The sequence below is a fragment of the Dromiciops gliroides genome, chromosome 3 (genome assembly GCF_019393635.1).
Source record: "Dromiciops gliroides isolate mDroGli1 chromosome 3, mDroGli1.pri, whole genome shotgun sequence".
NCBI lineage: Eukaryota > Metazoa > Chordata > Mammalia > Microbiotheria > Microbiotheriidae > Dromiciops > Dromiciops gliroides.
The window spans coordinates 528,362,557-528,384,088 of NC_057863.1; the positions used below are offsets into that span (position 1 = coordinate 528,362,557).

The 21,532-nt window shown below is 36.6% G+C and overlaps 1 protein-coding gene across 1 annotated transcript in view; it reads right to left on the reverse strand.

Moving 5' to 3' along the window:
• Positions 1-572: 572 nt before the first annotated feature.
• Positions 573-21,532, reverse strand: part of CWF19L2 (CWF19 like cell cycle control factor 2) — a 127,221-nt gene continuing 106,261 nt past the window's right edge. The window contains 5 exon segments of the mRNA XM_043993680.1: positions 573-2,187; positions 9,843-9,944; positions 14,969-15,049; positions 17,613-17,719; positions 17,722-17,766. Of these exon segments, the coding sequence (XP_043849615.1) occupies positions 2,050-2,187; positions 9,843-9,944; positions 14,969-15,049; positions 17,613-17,719; positions 17,722-17,766 (473 nt within the window). The 3' untranslated portion in view covers positions 573-2,049.

Consider the following 21,532-nt stretch of genomic DNA (forward strand, 5'->3'; position numbering starts at 1 on the left):
CTTACTAGCTGTGTGACCCTGGGCAAGTCACTTAACCCTCACTGCCCCACAAAAAAAAAAAAAAGAAAGAAAGAAAAGAAAGAAAAGAGAAAAGAAAAGAAAAGAAAAGAAAAGAAAAGAAAAGAAAAGAAAAGAAAAGAAAAGAAAAGAAAAGAAAAGAAAAAAAAGAAAAGAAAAGAAAAGAAAAGAAAAGAAAAGAAAAGCAAGCTGATTTCAGAAAAAACCTGGAAAGGCTGAATGAAGTGAGAAGAACCAGGAGAACATTATAAACAGTAATAGCAACACTGTGATGATCAACTATGATAGACTTAGCTCTTCTCAAGCAATATGCATCTGATCTAAGGCAATTCCAAAAGACTCATAATGGAAAAATGCTATCCACATCCGAGAGAGAAACTATGGAGTCTGAATGCAGATTGAAGGCATACTAGTTTCACTTTTTGTTGTAATTTTTTTTCTTTCTTGTGGTTTCCCTCTTGTTCTGATTTTTCCTTTCACAAACACGACTAATGTGGAAATATATTTAACATGATTGTACTGTATAACCGTATATCAGATTGCTTGCTGTCTTGGGGAGGGAGGAGGAAAGGGAAGGAGGGAGAAAAGCAAACTCTAAATCTTACAAAAAATCAATGTTGAAAACTATCTTTTCATCTAATTGGGAAAAAATAAAATACTATTAAGTGGAAAAAAATACCAAATGACAAAGCAGGGTTTTGGTATAAGTCAATGTGATGCTGTAGTAATTATATCATTTTGGTACAAAATTCTTTATTGATTGTATTTGATGTTGTTTGTATTTTTCCCATACAATGAAGCTTCTTGAGGTAGTTTTTCACCTGTATTTGTATTACCAGTGCCCAATACAGTGTGTTGCAGTCAAGAATTAAATGTTTGGTGAACTAATTGAACTAATTGCTTTAATTTGAATGTCTCAAAGAAGTTCCTCTTCCTTATACATCAAAAACAATCTTGATTATTCTACCTTTCCTTTCTCTGTTGCTCTCACCCATGCCAACCTCTATACTTGGGACTGAATAGTCCTCCCCACTCCCCTGCTTATTGTCACCTTTAGCTGCTGAATTTCTTCCCTTCTTTCAAGGCCTAGTTTAGATGATCCTCCTCTCATAAACTTTCCATTCTTCCTTCCATGTCCAGCTATAGGAATCACTCACTCCCTCCAAACTATTCAGAAGACTATGCCTAGACCTCTGTTTTACATCAATTTCTTTATTATAGAGTTATTTGTGTATGTGGTGTTTTTTTCTATTAGATTTTAAATACCTCAAGAGCATGGACTGTACTTTATCTAGCTGAAGTGAAGTAGTTTTTGATAAATATGATGATATCAGAAGATGTTCTTTACATTTGGGATTTCTCCATTAATGATCTGCAAATACTCTGGTTACATAAGCTAACATTTATCCATGGATAAACTTTGTGCTATCTCGTGTCCCAATTTCTGACAGTATCCAGTCTGAAAGATAATGAAATCATAACATATTGTTCGAAAAAGAAATTCAGAATTAAAATTCTGAATTTATTTCACACAAATGTAGTTGATTTTTTTCATTATCAGCTTTGATTTTTTCATTACCAGTTTTTAATTTTTCATTTGTACATTTGGAGACATGGATCATAGTAACTTGGAAATTAGGAACACCAAGGATCCTCTTTAGATCAGTGATTTGCTTCCTTCAGTAGTTACTTCTAAAATGGAATATGAGGGTGATATGACAAAGTCCTCACTAAGACAAAATAATGGACAATAGGCTAGTTTCACAATAAACTCAGTTTTTCTGATCACTATAGGGAAATTCTAACGATCAGGGGTTGAAGAAACCTGCACAAGCCAGTACCATGTTAGGTAGTAATTGACACTCACTGGTGGTGGCTAACAATCTTTACCATGTCACATCCCTACATCTGCTGATGTTATTCTGACTCTTTGTGACCTAAGTGTTGGCCACTTCAATTTGAGAGTCAAGAGAAAATGGCAGTGGTACTGGAAGGACTGAAAAGGTTCCAGTTAAACTCACTCTCCCACAGTCATTTAGTTTTGGTGAAGTCATATGGTTTCCACCATTGAGCAAACTGCAGCACTTTCTTCCTCTGGTTTTCAAAGCTTTCTCGGATTTTCGTCTTCCAAAGTCTTGGTTCTGCATCCAGCATACCACCAATAATTTCCTAATTTAATTGAAAATAGAACAAAACTTTATTACTATTTGTGTAAAGAATGATTTTCTGTGCTAAAGCAGTATTTAAATAATAAGGCAAGTAAAAAGTTCTGATACAGTCTACTTGATCCAAGAGGCCCTGTGATTGTAATCATGTTTTCATTTCACTCCCTCTTAGCAAGCTCACGCAGACAATGGAGACATCATCCTCCACTCCCTCACTATCTCTTACACACTGCCCCTCCCCACAGCCAATGTTGCCACAGCCTGTAGATTTCACGTTCTTCTCTCACCTGATAACAGCCAACACCCTAGTGAAGGACCCTCATGTCTTGTCTGCCACAGTCTCTCTCCATTCCAGCACAATCTCTATTCAGCCACTAGTGAGTTTCCTAAAGCAGAAGGTGGAACCATGTCACCTCCATACTCAGTAAACTCCAGTAACTCCCCATCACTTCAAGGACAAGGCATCAAATCCCCTGTTTGCCATTTCCCCAGTCCTCTCATACCATACACCCCATCCCAGGTCCTTTTGGATCCAGTGACACTGGCCTCCTTGCTGTTCACCTAAACTCCATCTCTTGGTTCTGGGTCTTTTCTTGGCTTTCTCCATGCATGGAATGCTCTCCCTCCTTGTCTCTGCCTCCTGGCTTCCCTGACTTCCTTCAAGGCCCAGCTCAAACCCCACCTTCTCCCACCTCTTCCAATTCCTCTTAATTCTAATATACCTTCCTTCTGTTGATTATTTCCTGTTTATCCTGTATGTAGCTTGTCTATAACACAGATGTTTGTTTGCATGTTGTCTTAGGTAGAGTGTAATCTCCTCTTGGGCAGGGACTAGCTTTTTACTTTCTTGTTTTCTCCAGTGCTTAGCACAGTGCCTGGCACATAGCAGGCACTTAATAAATTGACTCAGTGACTGAAAGAGTTTTAAAAGAAAGAGAGGGGGGCAGCTAGGTGGCGCAGTGGATAAAGCACTGGCCCTGGATTCAGGAGTTCCTGAGTTCAAATCCGGCCTTAGACACTTGAAACTTACTGGCTGTGTGACCCTGGGGCAAGTCGCTTAACCCCCATTGCCCCGCACAAGAAAAAAAAAAAAGACAGAAATTAAATTGAGTCATTTATACCACTTCTTACCAATAGCCTGTGTAGTTATTATTGTACAGAATAATAACTTTTTAAATCAACTGTAATCATTCTGAAGCTTAGGCTAGTTTCTTCTCTGATATTCCACTGCTTTTTTTTTTTTCCTATTAGTCGGTGTACACTCAGGAACATAATCATTTTGCTATAAGCTGTTTAAGAGTAGGGAATTAACCTTATCTTTATGCCTATAGCATCTAGCACAGTGCCTTGCACACTCTGCAGGGAGTGTGTGCACAGACAAAAAACAAAGTCTCTCATGCTCTACTTGTGATAAGATGGGGAGATTCAAAAGTTAAGTGGTGGGCAGATAGGTGGCACAGTAGATAGAGCACTGGCCCCGGACTCAGGAGTACCTGAGTTCAAAATCCAGCCTCAGACATTTAACACTTACTAGCTGTGTGACCCTGGGCAAGTCACTTAAACCCCAACTGCCTCACTAAAAAAAAAAAAGGTTAATTGGTTAATGTCAAATGATAGATAATGCATAGATGACATGCTCATCAAAATTTCAGGTGATGCTAAGTTTAAGGATAGCCATCAGGGCCAAAAGAACAATTTCTTCTTTTTTTATTTTTATTTCTATTAATTAATTAATTTACTTGCAGGGAAATGAGGGTTAAGTGATTTGCCCGGGGTCACAGCAGCTAGTCAAGTGTCTGAGGCCAGATTTGAAACTCTGGTCCTCCTGAATCCAGAGCTAGTGCTTTAATCCACTGCTGCGCCACCTAGCCGCCCCCTATTTCTTTTTTCTAAAATTCATTTTAAACTTAAATACAAAAAGAGAAAAAAAAGATCATTTCCATTTGCACAGCAGAACATAAAGGATTCAACATAAAACCATGAATTTTCATTTCAGACTGTTTACTTTTTTTTTAACTCCTTAATAAAACACTATACATTGGTTTTCAAAGCTTCCCTGATTTTCTGTTATCCTTCTAAGTTTTCTTTATTCTGATGTGTACTTTTTTTCTTCCTCCCCACCCTGCCCTAGAGAAGGCTACAGGTAAACATGGGGGGGGGGGGGGGGGGGCGGGGCGGCGGGGAAGAACCATACTAATGCATATTTCTATTTGTCAGTTCTTTCTCTGAAGGTGGATAGCACCTCTCTTCATAGATCCTTTGTATTTGGTTTGAGGTATTTATGACACCCAAGATGATTAAGTCATTCAAAGTTGTTCTTAGGACAATATTTCTGTTACTATGCACAATGTTCTCTTGGTACTTACCCTCATTTCACTTTTCATTATTTCATGTAAGTCTTTTCCATATTCTTCTATATTTCTTATAGCATTACTTCTTATAGAACAGAAGTCTTTCATCACAATAAATATATGACAACTTGTTTAGCCATTCCCCAATTGAAAGGTATCTATCATTTTAGTCAATCTGTTAAGTGTAAGATATCTCAGAGATGTTTAATTTACATTTCTCTAATCAATAATTATTTAGAGCATTCTTTCATATGAACTATATCTAGTTTTGATTTCCTCAATGAAAAACTCTTTTTTCATAATCTTTGACCACTTATCAATTGGGAATGGCTCATATTCCTTATACATTTGACAAAGTTCTTTATATATTTGAGAAATGAGACCTTTCATCTGAGAGACAGTCTATGAACATTTTTTCCCACTTTTCTGCTTTCTTCTAATCTTGGCTACATTGTTTTTTGTTTGTTTTGTTTTGTTTTTGCGGGGCATGGGGATTAAGTGACTTGCCCAGGGTCACACAGCTAGTAAGTGTTAAGTGTCTGAGGCTGGATTTGAACTCAGGTACTCCTGAATCCAGGGCCAGCGCTTTAACCACTGCACCATCTAGCTGCCCCTGCTACATTGGTTTTATTTGTTACAAGCAATCAAAAATTATCCACTTTATACTTATAATGCTTCTCTATCTCTCATTCATTCATAAATTGTTCTCCTATCCATAAATCTGATAGGTGATATGTTCCATGTTCTTCTAATTTTCTCCTGAATATCTTCCTTTATATCTAGGTCATGTAATCTGCTTTGATCTTATATTGATAAGTGCTTTAAGATATTGGTCTATGCCCAATTTCTGCTTACCCAACAATTTTATCAAATAATGAATTCTTATCCCCCAAACTTAAATTTTACATTTGTCAAACACAAAGGTTATTTTTTGTTTTGTTTTTTGTTTTAGGGTGAGGTAATTGGGGTTTAAGTGACTAGCCCAGGTCACACAGCTAGTAAGTGTCAAGTATCTGAGGCCGAATTTGAACTCAAGTCCTCCTGACTCCAGGGCCAGTGCTCTATCCACTGCACCACCTAGCTGCCCCAAACACAAGGTTACTATAATCCTTTACTACTTGTATTGTAAGAATCAAGCTTCTTGACATGTTAAAAACTACTAGGCTGAATCTACTAAGTTAAAACTCAGTAGAGATAAATGAAAAAACCTTGTACTTAGGCACAAAAGATCAGCTTCACAAAAAAGCAGGGAGAGTAATTCTAAAAAAACATCTGGGGCTTTTAGGAGTGCAAGCTCAATGAGTCAACAGCTAGAAAAGCTAGTGTGACCTAAGAGGAGCTTAACTTCCAGGAATAAGGTGATTGTCCCATTGTAACTTGTCCTTATTATACTTTACCAGGAGTACTCTGTTCACTTTTGAGTACCATAGTTCAAGAACCGTGAACTCATGGCATATTAGGAATTAGCTGAAGAAGGTTGGACATGTTGGTCAGGAGAATATAAGACTCAGGGAGGGACAAAGTATCAGTGTTCAGGGCATCTTACAGGTCTGTCATGTGGAGAAGGGTTTAGATTGTTCCTTTTGGCTCCAAAGAATAAAATCAGGAACATGGCAGAAGTTGCAAAAGGCAAAATTTAGGCTGGATATGAGGGGGAAACTTCCAATAATTAGTGGAATAAATAAAATAAAGTGTGAATGAAATTAGTGAAATGAAAAAATAGAATGAATAAAAGAAAGTATTCACCTTTCCCTACAGAGAGTGTCAAGGCACTGTGCTAAAGATAAGGTTAATCCCTACTCTTAAACAGCTTATAGCAAAATGATTATGTTCCTGATGTATACCAACTAATAGGGGGAAAAAAAAAGCAGTGGAATATCAGAGAAGAAACTAGCCTAAGCTTGAGAAATGATTGCAGCTGATTAAAAAAGTTATTATTCTGTACAACAATAACCATACAAGCTACTGGTAGAAGTGGTATAATGACTCAGTTTAAAATTTCTGTCTTTCTTTTAAAAGTGGAATGAATTGCTCCAAGAAGAGGTATGTTCTCCCTCTTGAAATTCTCAAACAGTGGCTTTATGATTACTTGCTGAGTATATACTGAGGATTCCTTTCATATATAGAATGAACTAGATGGCCAGTGAGGTTTAAACTCTCCAGTTCTATGATTCTGTGATTCAAACACATCAAGCCCTACCTTCCTCAGTCTACTCACTCCCATACCTACTACTTCTCTATTCCACCTCAGTTACACACAGTGATGATCACCCTCTTGGAGCTACTAACAAGTGTTCTACTTCTATGATCAGAACTCTGACATTCTTTGATACAAGCAAAATTTTCTACCAGTTCCTCTTTCCTTATGCTTTACTCCTCCCCAAGCCTATTCTTTGTCTTAACCACAATTTATAATCTCTATTCCTCACATTTGCCCCTGCACTGGGCAATACTCTCCTCCCATCTTGTTCAATGTGTTTCAACCAGCTCAACTCTACACTATCATCTTCTCTCAAAGACTTGTTCTTTCATCCTCCAGTCACTAATGCCTTCCCAAACCCAACTCTCCTAACATCCACCTCTTCTCCTTCCATTCATGTGCTGTTGAATGGGCCTAGAGTCAGCAGCCAATCTGATTGGATCCACCTACAAATTGTACTTTACTCAATTGAGTCCTCGCTTCAGTAGAGCAATACTTTTACTCCTTCCTAAATGAGTTATATCATTCTCCACAATGGCTGTTCCAAATCTTCTCTTTGTAAACTCCCACTAACTTCTCACCTGAGATCTTACTTTATCGCATCCTTTACAGAAAAAAAAAAAAATAAACATCTTTTTTCTTTGAGTTCTGTCTTTCCCCCATTTCCTCATCTCATAAACCACTGACATCCTCAGCCATTTCATATTATGCAAAAGTGGCTCTTCTTGGGGCAGCTAGGTGGTGCAGTGGATAAAGCACTGGCCCTGGATTTAGGAGGACCTGAGTTCAAATCCAGCCTTGGACACTTGACACATACTAGCTGTGTGACCTTGGGCAAGTCACTTACTCTCATTGCCCCCCCCCCCCCAAGTGGCCCTTCTTGCTTAGGCCAACCTTTCTACCACACACACCATTGTTCTCATTCCCTCCAATCTTCTTCAGTAGACTGCTTCCACAATAATTCTACAACCAATGAGTAGGCTTCGAGTCCCAGGAATAGCAGTGTCCCCCAGTCCACCGCACCCTACCATAATCCAGAGGAACAACCCTTGTGGCAAGGAGACCTGGAAACTGCCTCAGCTACTGAATGAAGATCTAGAAAAAAATATTCTCACCACCATAGTACTGTCAAACGGCTCCCCCTAAGAAATAGATATGGCTTTATAAATAGAAGTAACATCAGAGAAGATACACTACCAACAGCTTTGCAGCAGCATCCTAAAAACTGCTGGACCTTTCCACGCTGATCGGTAGCTTAAATTTTCTATATGTGTTATCACCCCCACAGTAGCTATAAGCTACTTAAGAGCAGAGACTGTGCTACTTTTCTACCTGTATCTTATGCCTTATTACATATTAAGTACTTAATATTTTGTTCATTCATTCAAATATTCACCCTCTCTCATACCATCTCCATATCTTTGTACTAGCCATGCTTGAACTGTACTTAACTCCATCAGTTCCACATCTTAGAATGCCTTGATTCCTTCAAGTCTCAGTTTCCTTCTATATGAAGCCTTTCACAGTCTCAAGATACTTGTATTTATTTTGTTTATATTATGTATATACTTATATATGTTTATATGCTATTATAATGTAAGTTCCATAAGGGTAAGAACCATTTCATTTTGACCTGTGCAGTCTCAAAGTTTAGTTCAGTGCTTTACACGACAAGCACTTAATGAAGTCCTTGATAACTGGTTGATTGAAAAAGAGAAAAGACCAGAACATATAAAATGAAAATGAGACTTAATCCCTCTGGTGCCCTATTTAACAGCTTTGAAGCTTCAGTTCAGGAGGACTTCAGAATAGTAAGTACTTTCATGGGCAGAAGTTATGATTGTGTGTTTTGGTTAGTTAAAGAGAAGGGGATTAGACTCGGTCTTGAGCATAGTGACAACAATTCACTGAGAGAATTAGAAGTCGAAGTGAGAAAAGGATGAGAACAAAAACAGGCTCTAAGAGAGCAGCTAAAAGTTCCTTGAGTTGTTGGACACAGTGAGGCATAAGCTGGCTCACCAAATAGGGTGAACTGCAGACAAATTAAGATTTTAAACAATATTCACTGAGCAAATTCAATGGGCTCACAGATACTTTAAAGGTTATCTAGTTGAATATCCCTCATTTTACAGATGAGGAAACTGAGGCCAGGGATTTGTGATCTGCTTCCAGGCCACACAGATATTAATACAAGAGGCAGAATTTCAATGTCAATGCTCTGACTGCAAAACAAATGCTCTACATTCTCAAACTGTTATCTCAATAAGTAAATGACCAGCCCCCTAACATCACATATTCAATTCTGTTTATTAGAAATAATAATTGCTGTCAATAGCAAGCTAAAGGGAATCCTTTAGAGATCCAAGATAGGGAAGGTATCAGGAGCTGCTATAACTGTTACACAGAATAATTTCAACTATGAAAAATAGTTGGATTTTTTTAAAACTTTAAACAATACATGTTATAATAAACCAAATAATTTGGTTTGGCAGTCACATTCTCAAACCAATGTATTTTCTAAAAGGTGAATAAATATATCCCATTCTTCCCCACTGTATTAGTTTTATTTTAAAATATATTCATAGCTAGCATTGTAAAATTCCTTCTAAAACTTTGATTTGTATCACACTGGAAATATTATTCTTTCTAATAAATTCGGATTTTATTTTTTAAAAACAAAACACTTCTTACACTTTCCCAAAACAAAAACAGCTTACAGACAAACATGTGTTAAATACAATCTGTCAAGGTTTCTTCTAACAGAGCCATTGATCAGCCCTTGACAGATAAATACAATGAGGAAGAGGCTGGAACCTTGGTTCCAAGCTTCTGTGCCATTAAGATCTTCCTTTTGGCTTCCACATCTTAACCTACCAGATAATCCTGACAACAGAGCAAGAAAAGAAAGGGTCTTTTAAATACAAAAGGACTGGCTAGGTAGGTCAGAGGTAAGTAAGTGGATTTTAGCTATTCTAATTTCCAAGTCAGAAAAAATACAACTCTCATCCACCTCTCATTGCACAATAACAGGCTGAAACACCTTTAAAAAAAAGGTACTGCTTAAGTGTAAATTTCTGGAAAACTGTTAATTTGTAAGCATGTTCATACCTTTCCAAAGTAATGAGGAAACTTCTGCTGGTCTTCAATAACATGAGCATATCCTCCTTGAAGACCAAAATCCACAGAGAAGTAAGGCAGACCTCTGGGCACCTAAATACAAACAGAACATTTGTTAAAAATGGACACTGACTCAAGAAGTATAAAAGACTTGGAGAGGTCACCTAGTTTCTCACCTATATAGTAGGTCCCCTCCACCTCCCACCACCTCCCACCTCCATCTCCAGAGATAACTCTCTATACCTTTCTTAAAAATCTCTACAGAGAGACTTAGAAACCTAACTTTCTGGACAAGCCAATACCAACTTACCATCATGCCCTGATATTCTGAATCTTTAACAGCTATACTTGAAGCTAATTCCTTCTGGTTCTGTGCTCCATAAGAAGCCTAAATGATAGGCCAGGAGAATGAATCCCTAATCCTTTCATATACTCACCATTTTCTGAAATTATATAAGGTCATAAAGAAATAATATTCATATCCTATTCAAAATGAATAAGATAAGTCATAGGATCATGAACTTAGAGCTAGAAGATACCTTACAGGTCTCCTAGTTCACACACTCCTCTTTTTTTCAAAAAGCTAAGTAGTTTTCTCAAGGCAATAAACAGTAGAAGAACAATGATTCAAGCTGGGCCCAGAATTAAATGAAAAGAAGAAACTCAACTGCATTTGGAACATGATATGATGCTTCCTATGATCCAAAGCTGTTTACCAATTTTTTCAGAAAATTCTTATCGGGGCAGCAAGATGGCTCAGATTTTTTCATAGAAAAATCATTATAGGGGCAGCTAGGTGGCACGGTGGGATAAAGCACTGGCCCTGGATTCAGGAGGACCTGAGTTCAAATGTGGCCTCAGACACTTGACACTAGTTGTGTGACCCTGGGCAAGTCACTTAACCCTCACTGCCCCATCCTCCCCCCCAATCATTATGTAGGGTGATTAATTATTTCCCAGACCAAACTCAAAAAGCCTAATTGGTTCAAAATGCAGTTTAACTATAGTACTTTTCCTCTGATACAGTACCAGAAGTGAGAAGTCAATTGATTTCACCAGGAAAAAAGAGAGAATAAGATGCTATGGAATGAGTTCTAATTAGCACTATTTGGGAGCTAGGTCCTGTGCCAGGTGTCAAACCCTCAACACTGCAGATTGCTGGTGAACCAGATTACAATGTAATTGGGAGGGGTAGCTAGGTGGTGCAGTGGATAAAGCACTGGCCCTGGATTCAGTAAGTACCTGAGTTCAAATCCAGCCTCAGGCACTTTGACACTTACTAGCTGTGTGACCCTGGGCCAAGTTATTTAACCCCAATTGCCTCAAAAAAAGAAAAAAGGAAAAGAAAAAATGTAATTTGGGAAATATTAACAAAATAAGTAAAAATATAAGAAAATAGAGAAAATGTTCATTTGTAGTTTTCTACATTAATATATTTATGGCTTACAGGGATCCATTTCTATTTAAGTTTATACTATTTCAGTTGGTGATCTCTTCAGCTCACCATAATTCAATTATCTCTGTCTCTATTCTGATGATTCTCAAATCCACTTATCTAGTCCTAACCTCTCTACTGACCTCACATGTAGGCATATTAAATTCAGGATGTCTAAAACTGATCTCATTATTTTTCCTCCCAAACCTTTCCTTCCTCCAAATGTCTCCATTACTGTCAAAGGCACCACCATTCTCCCAGTTCCCTAGGCTCACAACCTAGGTGCCATCCTAGACTCCTCACTCTCTCTCCCTACCCCTCCCCATAATATCCCACCCCCATTATTCAATGAGTTACCAAGGACCGCTGATCTTACCACTGCGATCTCTCTCAAACATACCACCTTTTCTCCTCTGATTCTGCCACAATCTTGACGCAAGACATCATCACCTCATATCTGAACTATTACAATAGCTTACTAATGGTTTTGCCTGCCTCAAGTCTCTGCACAATTCAGTCAGCTGTCAAAGTGCCTGTAATAAAGTACAAGTCTGATCATCTCTCTCCCATACTTAAATAAACTCCATCAACTACCTATAACCTCTAGGACCAAATAGAAACTCCTCTATTTGTCATTTTTTGACTTTCATAACCTATACACCTCTTACCTTTCCAGTCTTCTTACACCTTATTCCCTGAAAAACTGGCGTCTTTCCAATAGGTACTCTTCAATCCAATGACACTGGCCTCGTTGCTGTTTCTTGAATAAGATATTCTTGGCTACAGGCATTTTCTCTGTCTGTCCCCATTTTCTCTAGTTGTCTCTCTTCTCCTCTCTACTTCCTGGCTTCCTTGACTTCCTTTAGCTAAAACCCCACCTTCTTTAGGAAGTCTTTCCCAATTCCTCTTAATTTAATGCTATCCTTCTATTGATTATTTCTTATTTATTCTATATCTAACATGTTTGTACATATTTGTTGTATGTTGTCTTCCCTAATAAATTATTATCTCCTCATGGGCAGGGACCATCTTTTGCTTTTCTTTGCATCTGGCACATAGTAAGTGCTTAATAATGCTTACTGAGTCACTGATTTGTCTAGGAAGAATAAGGACACTCCTCCATTCATGGTGCTATCATACCATGAGCTCTGGGGGGTGGGTAGAAGCTATTCATTTGCAAACTGTGGGTGTTTGTTTTTTTTGGGGGGGGGGGCGCCAATGAGGGTTAAGTGACTTGCCCAGGGTCACGCAGCTAGTAAGTGTCAAGTGTCTAAGGCTGGATTTGAACTCAGGTTCCCCTGAATCCAGGGTCAGTGCTTTATCCACTACACCACTTAGCTGCCCTGCGCAAGGGGTTTTAAAACAAAGAACAGTCTTTTATAAAACCAATACCAAGCACAGTTCCTGGTAGAGTAGATGCTAAATAAATGCTTATTGATTTATAAAAGAGCGGTTGGCAAACCACAGCCCATGGACAGTTGGTCAGTCAATATGTTAATTACTGTGTGCCAGGAATTGTGCTAAGCACTGGGCAAATTTGACCTACCTCCTAATTTTTTAGCCATGAGCTAAGAATGTTTTTTGGTTTTTTTTTAGTGAGGCAATTGGGGTTAAGTGACTTGCCAGAGTCACACAGCTAGTAAAGTGTTAAGTGTCTGAGGCCAGATTTGAACTCGGGTACTCCTGACTCCAGGGCCAGTGCTCTATCCACTGCGCCACCTAGCTGCCCCACTAAGAGTGTTTTTTCTTTTTTTTAACCATTTCCTTCCCCACACCCAATGCCCATTGCCCCAGAAAACAAAACAAAACTTTAGACCAACATTGTGTACATCTATCATAATATGATCCAAATAGACATTTTTCTTTTGGTTCAGAACTTGTGGTTTTATTGGTAATGGGGAACTTCCTCTGACTAATGTAGAAAAGCATCTGTCTGGCATCTTACAGTCTTAAGTAGTTACACTGAGGTAAAAGTGTGTTCAGAGTTGAAATAACTCTGAGGCTTCATTACATACCTAAACAAATTAACACAGTTAACAAAAGATGGAAACAGTAGATGTTGGGGGGAGGGCAGGGGTGCTACAGAAAGACAGCCATACAAATACCTAAGGTTGATGGGAATTGGTCCAACCACTCTGGACTTTCAAGTATGTGAGGGGGGAAAAAAGTAGTAAAAATACATGGATCTCACTGCTGAGCATTGAGTCTAAGGAGGTCAAAGACAGAAAAAAAAAGATCCTAGATATATGAAAATACTAATAGGTACTAACAGGAACAATTTTTTCTGAAGCAAAAGCCTGGAAATATACTGAGTACCTATCAACTGGGAAATAGCTAAACAAACTATAACATGAATGTAATAAAATATGATTGTGACTATAAGCACAATAAATAAAAGGAATATAAAGAAAAATGCAAATACTTAAATGAATAGATGCAGAATAAACTACGCAGAACCAGGAAAATAACATACTCAATAAAAATAATACTATTAAAAAGAATAGGGATATATATATATATATATATATATATATATATATATGTATATGTATATGTATAGAGATATATAGATATAACCTATATCAGATTACCTGCTGTCTAGGGGAGGGGGGAGGGAGGGAGAAAAATCTGAAATTGTAAAGCATGTATAAACAAAAGTTGAGAACTATCTTTACATGTAATGGAAAAAATAAAATACCTCATACATAAAAAAAAAAAAAAAAGAATAGGGGAAGCTAGGTGGCGCAGTGGATAGAGCACTGGACCTGGAGTCAGGAGGACCTGAGTTCAAATCTGGACTGACACTTAACATTTACTAGCTGTGTGACCCTAGGCAAGTCACTTAACCCCAATTGCCTCACCAAAAATAAAATAAAATAAAATGAAACCAACTGTTATTTAGTTATAATGATCAAGTATGGAGAAATGAGAAAACTGCAATTAAGTGGAGACTATGGGTATGGAATATCAGATATTCTTCAGGTGTGGTTTACATAGGTGGTGGTGTTTCGTTTTTTTCCCTGAATTGTAAAAAAATTATCTGTCACAACAGAAAATTAATTGGTAGGGAAAAGAAGAACATATTTTTGGAAATGACAATTTTTTTTTTTTTGAGCTTACTTGGGGGTTAAGTGATTTGCTAGGGTCACACATCTAATAAGTGTCTGAGGCTGGATTGAACACAAGTCCTCCTGACTCCAGGGTCAACGTTCTATCCACTGTACCACCTAGCTGCTGCTATTTGGGAACGAATGTTCTTTACAAGGCACATGCATCAATAAAACGTTTTCTTTTAAGTCATTAGGAGATATTGATAAAAGCAAAAAAAATCAATCCAGATCTGAAATATTAGGTAAGGAAGTATGGCACAATGGAGAGCCACATTTTATGTAGAATCTGAAAGCTGAATTTGATGCAGCTCTATATTTCCAAGATATGTGACCCAAGGTCAGTTTTTTCTTCTATAAAAATAAGTGGTTAAGATTAGATGACCTCTAAGGTTCCTTTCATCTGAGAAGGGGCATTTAACCTATTTATATGTGGATGATATGTGCATAAGCTGGTTCTACCACATAGGCACAGGTGAAGTGGCTAGGTGCCCCCAATATTATATGAAGTCATAATGCTTTAGAATGTCCACAATATCTAAAAACTACTATAAAGAAATAAGGCATATACTTACAGACATTCGGATATCTCTTGAAGACAAATCAATTAATTTCTTGTTCATGGACCACTCTTCATCAGATTCCATTATGGCTTTCTAAGAAAAATTATTTTGAAATTTGAGAACATGGTAGAAATAAATATAAGAATTACTTTAAAATGAAATAATGCCAACTATCAACAGGACTACTGTTCTGAATGCATGAGCCTTAATTTAGTTACCTAAAATGATTTTATGTGGTTTAAACATTTTAAAAACCAGAATTTTAAAGTATTAATGCCTTATATTAACTTCTTAACTTTATACTAACACTAAACCAACTTTTCATGATATAATTATCCTTAATAAGAATTTTCATTTAATGTTAAAACATAAAAGGTCACATCATATCCAACTGTGTTCAGAGAAATGTATTCATATAAATTCATTAGAAGGTTGACTGCTCATTTTTCAAATATTTGAAAAATTAATTTACAAGCCTTTGGCACTCAAAGCTACATGATTATTCTGCTTATATAATAAAGCAGAAAATTAAAAGGGGTAGATACAAAAACACTAAATATTAGGAAGGTAAATATGCTACTTCTTCCTGGGTCAACAAAAGTATAGACTATTTGATGCTATATAAATATCTGGGACAGAAAGAGAATATGACAAAATGAAATTTTCCATTCCCATTCTGTAGCTATATCCCTATTAAAACTGAAAATATCTCAATATGAAATCTTAGCATGAGGTATCATGGGGCCAATGAAAAAAGAGTTTTGGAGTCAAAGGCCATGGGTTCAAATGTTAACTTGCTTCTCCTTCTTGTTTTGACCTATGTAAATTACTTAACATTTCTGGATTATTTTTCATCATCTACAAAATAAGGGAAGAGGATTAAATGACCTTTGAGGAACTTCCATTTCTAAATCTTGGTTCTTATGAAGAATCAAATAATAAAACTAATCCTATCAAGTTACCTGTAGTTCCCTGTATCAAGGGAATGTGCTTAAAACATGTTCTAAAAGCTCTTTGATTTAACATATAATGGAAAAGGCTGTGCACTAAGAGTCTGCTAGATACATCTGAGTCCAGACTGTGCAACTAATTTTGTGTCCCCAGGAAAGTCAATCTTTAGGGTTTAGCTTCATTCTTTCTAACATGAGGGAGTCATACTAGAATATTTCTGGATTACTTCAAGGCCTAACATTTATGATTTTGTGAAATACAAGCATTTTTATCAAAGCAAGTAACGATCTCTAATAATCAATAAATGATTAAATGGAAAAAAAGTAGTAGCATATAATTCTAACAAGAAATTATATCAGGCAACATAACTGAATTATCATGTACTGTCTGCTGTACGTCCTGGATTAAAGACTTACAAGAGTCATGAATGCTAATGACCACTAATGGAAACACTATAGAAATTCCAAAAATAAACACAATAATGCCTATACAATATCACTTTATACAATATTGATAACAAAATAAACAACTGACATTTTTATTAGTTGAAAGTTGAGTACTAAGTATTTTTATTAGCTATCAAAAAACTCCAGAGATGCTAGTTTGTCACCTAGACTCTTCTAATAGCCTAATACTATAAAACAAAGGAATACTTCGATTTTGGTTTGTTTGTTTTTTGTTTTGTTTTTGCAGTGCAATGGAGGTTAAGTGGGTTGCCCAGGGCACACAGCTAGTTAAGTGTCAAGTGGTCTGAGGCTGGATTTGAACTCAGTTCTCCTGAATCCAGGGCCAGTGCTCTATCCACTGTGCCACCTAGCTGCCCCTCGGAGTACTTAAATTTTTTAAAGCCCACCATTTTCAGTAAAAATGGTTGAATTTTTTAAACGTACGCCTTTGCTGATCTATTCTACTGCGTAAAAAATATCTTTATTGAACCTACATCTATAGAATTTCCAATTCCATGCTGTCTAAAAACACTTCATTCTCCTCAATTCTATATAGTTTCATCAATTTACAAAGGCCACTTGTAACATTATGTTAATACTTTACATATTATTTGATTTTTGGATAAACTGGCTCAGAATGCAAGGTCACTGGAAGTTTTAAGGATTCAGCATAACACCAAACTCAGCAGCATAAACAGATGGGTATTTTTTTTTAAAGTCATTGGGATTGGGTTTTTTTTATGATAGTGACAACTTAATCAGCTAATGACCATCATTATTTTATTGTAGTCCGAAATGTATACCAAAGGCCTAAAGATATGATTCCTTTTGTCATGAATTACTATGAATGTAAATAATCCTTGCATTTGCAATTTGTACTGTTTGTACCCTGCTATCTTTGGTTCCTGTGCCAAATGATTAATGCTCTAGAGTTAGTACCACAATTTTTACTTGAGAATATTCTCAAGTAAAATCTTAGTACTACAGGAGGAATGAAAAATAAAACCGGAAATACAACTATTTTATACTATTGCTACTAAAAGATAACTGGATGTGAAAAATTAGTAACTTCGTATGCGTTTTTCAGGATGTAACTTATTTATTACATTGAATCTCATTCAAGTATTAATATAACAATGAGAAATAGATGTGATGAGCATATAATAAAAAATGAGAAAGACGATACAGAAAACTGTACTTCCAGTAGGGTATTAAACAGGAAAAAAAATGAAAGTGTTTGAGAAGTTATCTTTACATACCTTAAAGTAGATGGGAGCCATATCTCCTACTTCCTTTGGGAGAGGTATGCATTCGTAGACCATGTGATATCGTTTGTTCTTACTCATATTTGTTTCTAAAAAGATCAGTCTAGTCCTTTATCTCCAAACATCTTCACCAGTGCCCTCTGAAACTCTGGAAAGAAAATAAATATAAATAGAGCATACAAATTCTACTAAAAAAAATAATAAAACAAGTAAAACCAAATTTCTCATTGTGGCCAAGGGGCAAAAGTGTGCTGACTATAAAGAAAATGTTGGGGCAGCTAGATGACGCAGTGAATAGAGCACCAGCCCTGGATTCAGGAGGACCTGAGTTCAAATCTGGCCTCAGACACTTAACACTTACTAGCTGTGTGACCCTGGGCAAGTCACTTAACCCCAATTGCCCCCACACACACACATACCACACAAGCAAGAAAAAAAAAAAAAAAGAAAACGTATGGTTTTTATGAATAACGCAAAAACAAAACAGAACAAGCACATAGTGAAGAGAAAACCACAAAGAATCCTATTAAAATCAGTGAAAATATTGGTATTAAAGATAACCATTTCTTTAGACCTGTACAATATTTTGTATTAAACAGGCAGTGACAGTTTAGATTTCAACAATTGCCGTGAATACTACTTTCTCTTTAACAATGTATTGATCGGGGCAACTAGGTGGCGCAGTGGATAGAGCACTGCCTGGATTCAAGAGGACCTGAGTTCAAATATGACCTCAGACACTTGACCCTTATTAGCTGTGTGACCCTGGGCAAGTCACTTACCCTCATGCTCCCACAAAACAAACCAAAAAAAGGATTGATTCTTTTGTTTTTATATGACCTTTATTTCCTACTGTATTTCTCCCTACCTCTCCCCAGAGAGTCATACTTTATAATAATATATGAAAAGGAACAAAATAATGTTCCATAAAACTAAGCAACACAGCAAGAAAAGTCTGAAGTTATGAGCAATAATCTACACCCACAGACCCCAACTTCTACAAAGGACAAAAGGGAGATATCTTCTCATATCTTTTTCAGGTCAAATTTGGTTAATATAAATTAAAAAACATACAGTTTCAATTATTTGTTGTTGTCCTTTCCATTTTCCCCTTTGGTCATTGTGTATATTGTTTTCTTGACTGCTTACTTTACTTTGCATCAATTCATATAAGTCTTTCTATGTATCTCTATATTCATTATGTCCATTGTTTCTATATTATGTCCACTGGTTCTAAGAGGCACAGTAATATTCTATAACAGTCATGTGTCATAATTTGTTTAGGCATTCTCCAATTCACAGACTTCTACTTTGTTTCCAGTTTTTTTTTTTGACAAAAGTACTGCTAATAAATATTTTGGTGCATCTAGGGGCCTTCCCTTTTGTTAAACTTTTGGGGACATGTCTTTCAGAGTGTTATATACTTTCGCAGAGTCAGATGGACACAAATAATGCCTGATTTTTTTGGTCACCTAGCCAGAAACAGTTTGATGATGAGAGGAGGAGGAGATGAAGAACTTATTAGGCTAAAAATCTCAGGAAGCCCACATCACAGGATTAGGCAAGTCATCTTTGGCCTAAAGGTTACATACTGGATATACCAGAAAACTGGAGAGTCCTAAATATAATCAAGGAGGCCAGGGTTTCTTCTAAAATATTACAAAGGAGATCTGAATATGAAATTTAAGGTAAAACCCTATTAAAAATAAACCTATAAATGGATAAGAAGCAAATAATAACTCTCAATCTTTCAGTACCCCTAAGGAATATTCTCCTTCTGGGCAAGAGAATACTGCTTCTTTATATATAAATAACAGTACAAAGGGCAATTCATCAGGATACCCTAACTTCATGGGAATATTACTCAGAAACATTAAGCTCTCTCAGTTCTGATTCCATATTCATCAAGCATTCTTCAGCTTTTCTAATCTTACCTCCAAATTACTCACTTAAAGGGTATTTAGAACAATTCTCAGGATAAGTGAATCAAAGAATATCATATTTGTTAAAGGTCTTAATGGTCATATCCAAAAAAGAATTCTAAGAACATACCCAACAAGTTATCATATGATCCCTGTTTGAAGATCTCCGAGGGGAAACACATTACCTCCAAGGGAGCCCATTCTACCGTGGATACTTTCTACTTTCCTAATTCTGTAGAAGTATTTCCTGACATCAAGCTTAAATCTGCTCCTTCAACCCACTACTACAAATTCTTTGGACCTTTAGGGCCAAACAGGACAAATCTAATCCCTCTTTCACACTACAGCCCTTCAAATACTTGAACACATCTCTCATATAATGAATCTATCTTCTCCAGGCTAAGTACTCCTTCATAAAGTAAGGATTTGAGACACTTCAACATTCTGGCTGCCTTCTTTGGGACTTCAGCCTTCAGTCTTTCTCTGAAATGCTGTGCCCAGAGCTAATTATAATACTCTACCTGTGGGAACAGGACAGGGAACATCAGAACTATCACTTAATTATTCCTAGAAGTTATTCCTCTTTTAAGGAAGCCTGACTGCATTCACTTTTGGTTTTGCTGTCATGTGACACAGGCAATTCATATTAAATATGCATTCCAATAAAACTCCCAGAATTTTCTAAAGAAAATGCAGGTTAACCATGCCTTCCGAATTTTGTACATGTTAAATTCATTTGGGAGGAGGGATGGCTAGGGAACAAAATATAAAACTTTATTTTATAAACATTAAATTTTATCTTATTATATTCAGCACATTGTTCCAGCTTTGTCAGTCCATCATCAACAAGCATTATTTATCTGTGTTAGGCACTATGCTAGGCATGGGGGATACAAAGACAAAAAACAAAAACCTAGTTCCTGCTCTCAAGCAGCTTACATTCTGTTGAGGAAAACAACATGTATGAAGATGTTAAGAGTGTTGGATTTCTACTTAAAATCTTCCTGGTTAAGGACAATCCTCTTAACATTAAGGTTTTGGCAAGAAGTTGCTTCAAAGGGAGCTGAGGACCTTAACCTTATACTCTAAGACATAGCAGAACACAATGAGAAAAAGGCTGAGAGAGCCAGTTAGAAGCACCCAGACTAGAAAACTGGCATGCAGACAAGTAGTTTGCCATGGAAGTTAGCTAGATAGAACTGGAAGAAAATAATTTAAATAGTGTTTGAGATTCATTTGGAGCTATAAACACCATCTTTTGCATGAAGCCTTCCCTGATTTCCCAACTTCTAGTGGCCTCCTTTCCAAAATACCTTGTATTTAACTATTTTGCATTTATTTACTTTATATTTATGCTGTATATAATTTTATATGTACTTTTCTCATTCATTATAATGTAAAGTTACTTGAGAGCCAGGATTGTTTCATTCTTTTATCTTGCATCTTCTGTGACTATTACAGTGCCCAACACATAGTAGGTGCTTAATAATATTTACTGCTTGACAATATTTTCTTTAATATCACTGGTCAAACCACTGGAGAATCCTGAAGGGACTCCTTGGATGGGTTTTTTTCTGTCCCTTTTTGAAAAATAAGGTTACATATGAACCTCTGATTCTATTCTGATGGTTGTCCCATGATAAGAAATGATGCATCCAATTTCCTCACTCATAAGCCTTTTATAAGCTCACAGCATGTTAACAGACTTTTCTAGAAGTTTCTGATCCAAGAATCACATTATCAAAGCAAAAATTTTCTATAGAGGCTCTCTCTCTCTCAAAATCTCTTCCTACTTGAAAAAATTATGGATCTTCTCCCTGAATAATGTAACTGCTATGAATATTTTCAAATGTTGGTTTTTGTAACCTTTAATGAAGATTCACACACTAGGCAAAAATACGTGATTTGTTTAGATAGTAAGTAGCATTGCCAGAATTTGAACTTAAGTCCTCTAATTTCAAAACCAATGTTTTTTGGACCAGGACATAGAGG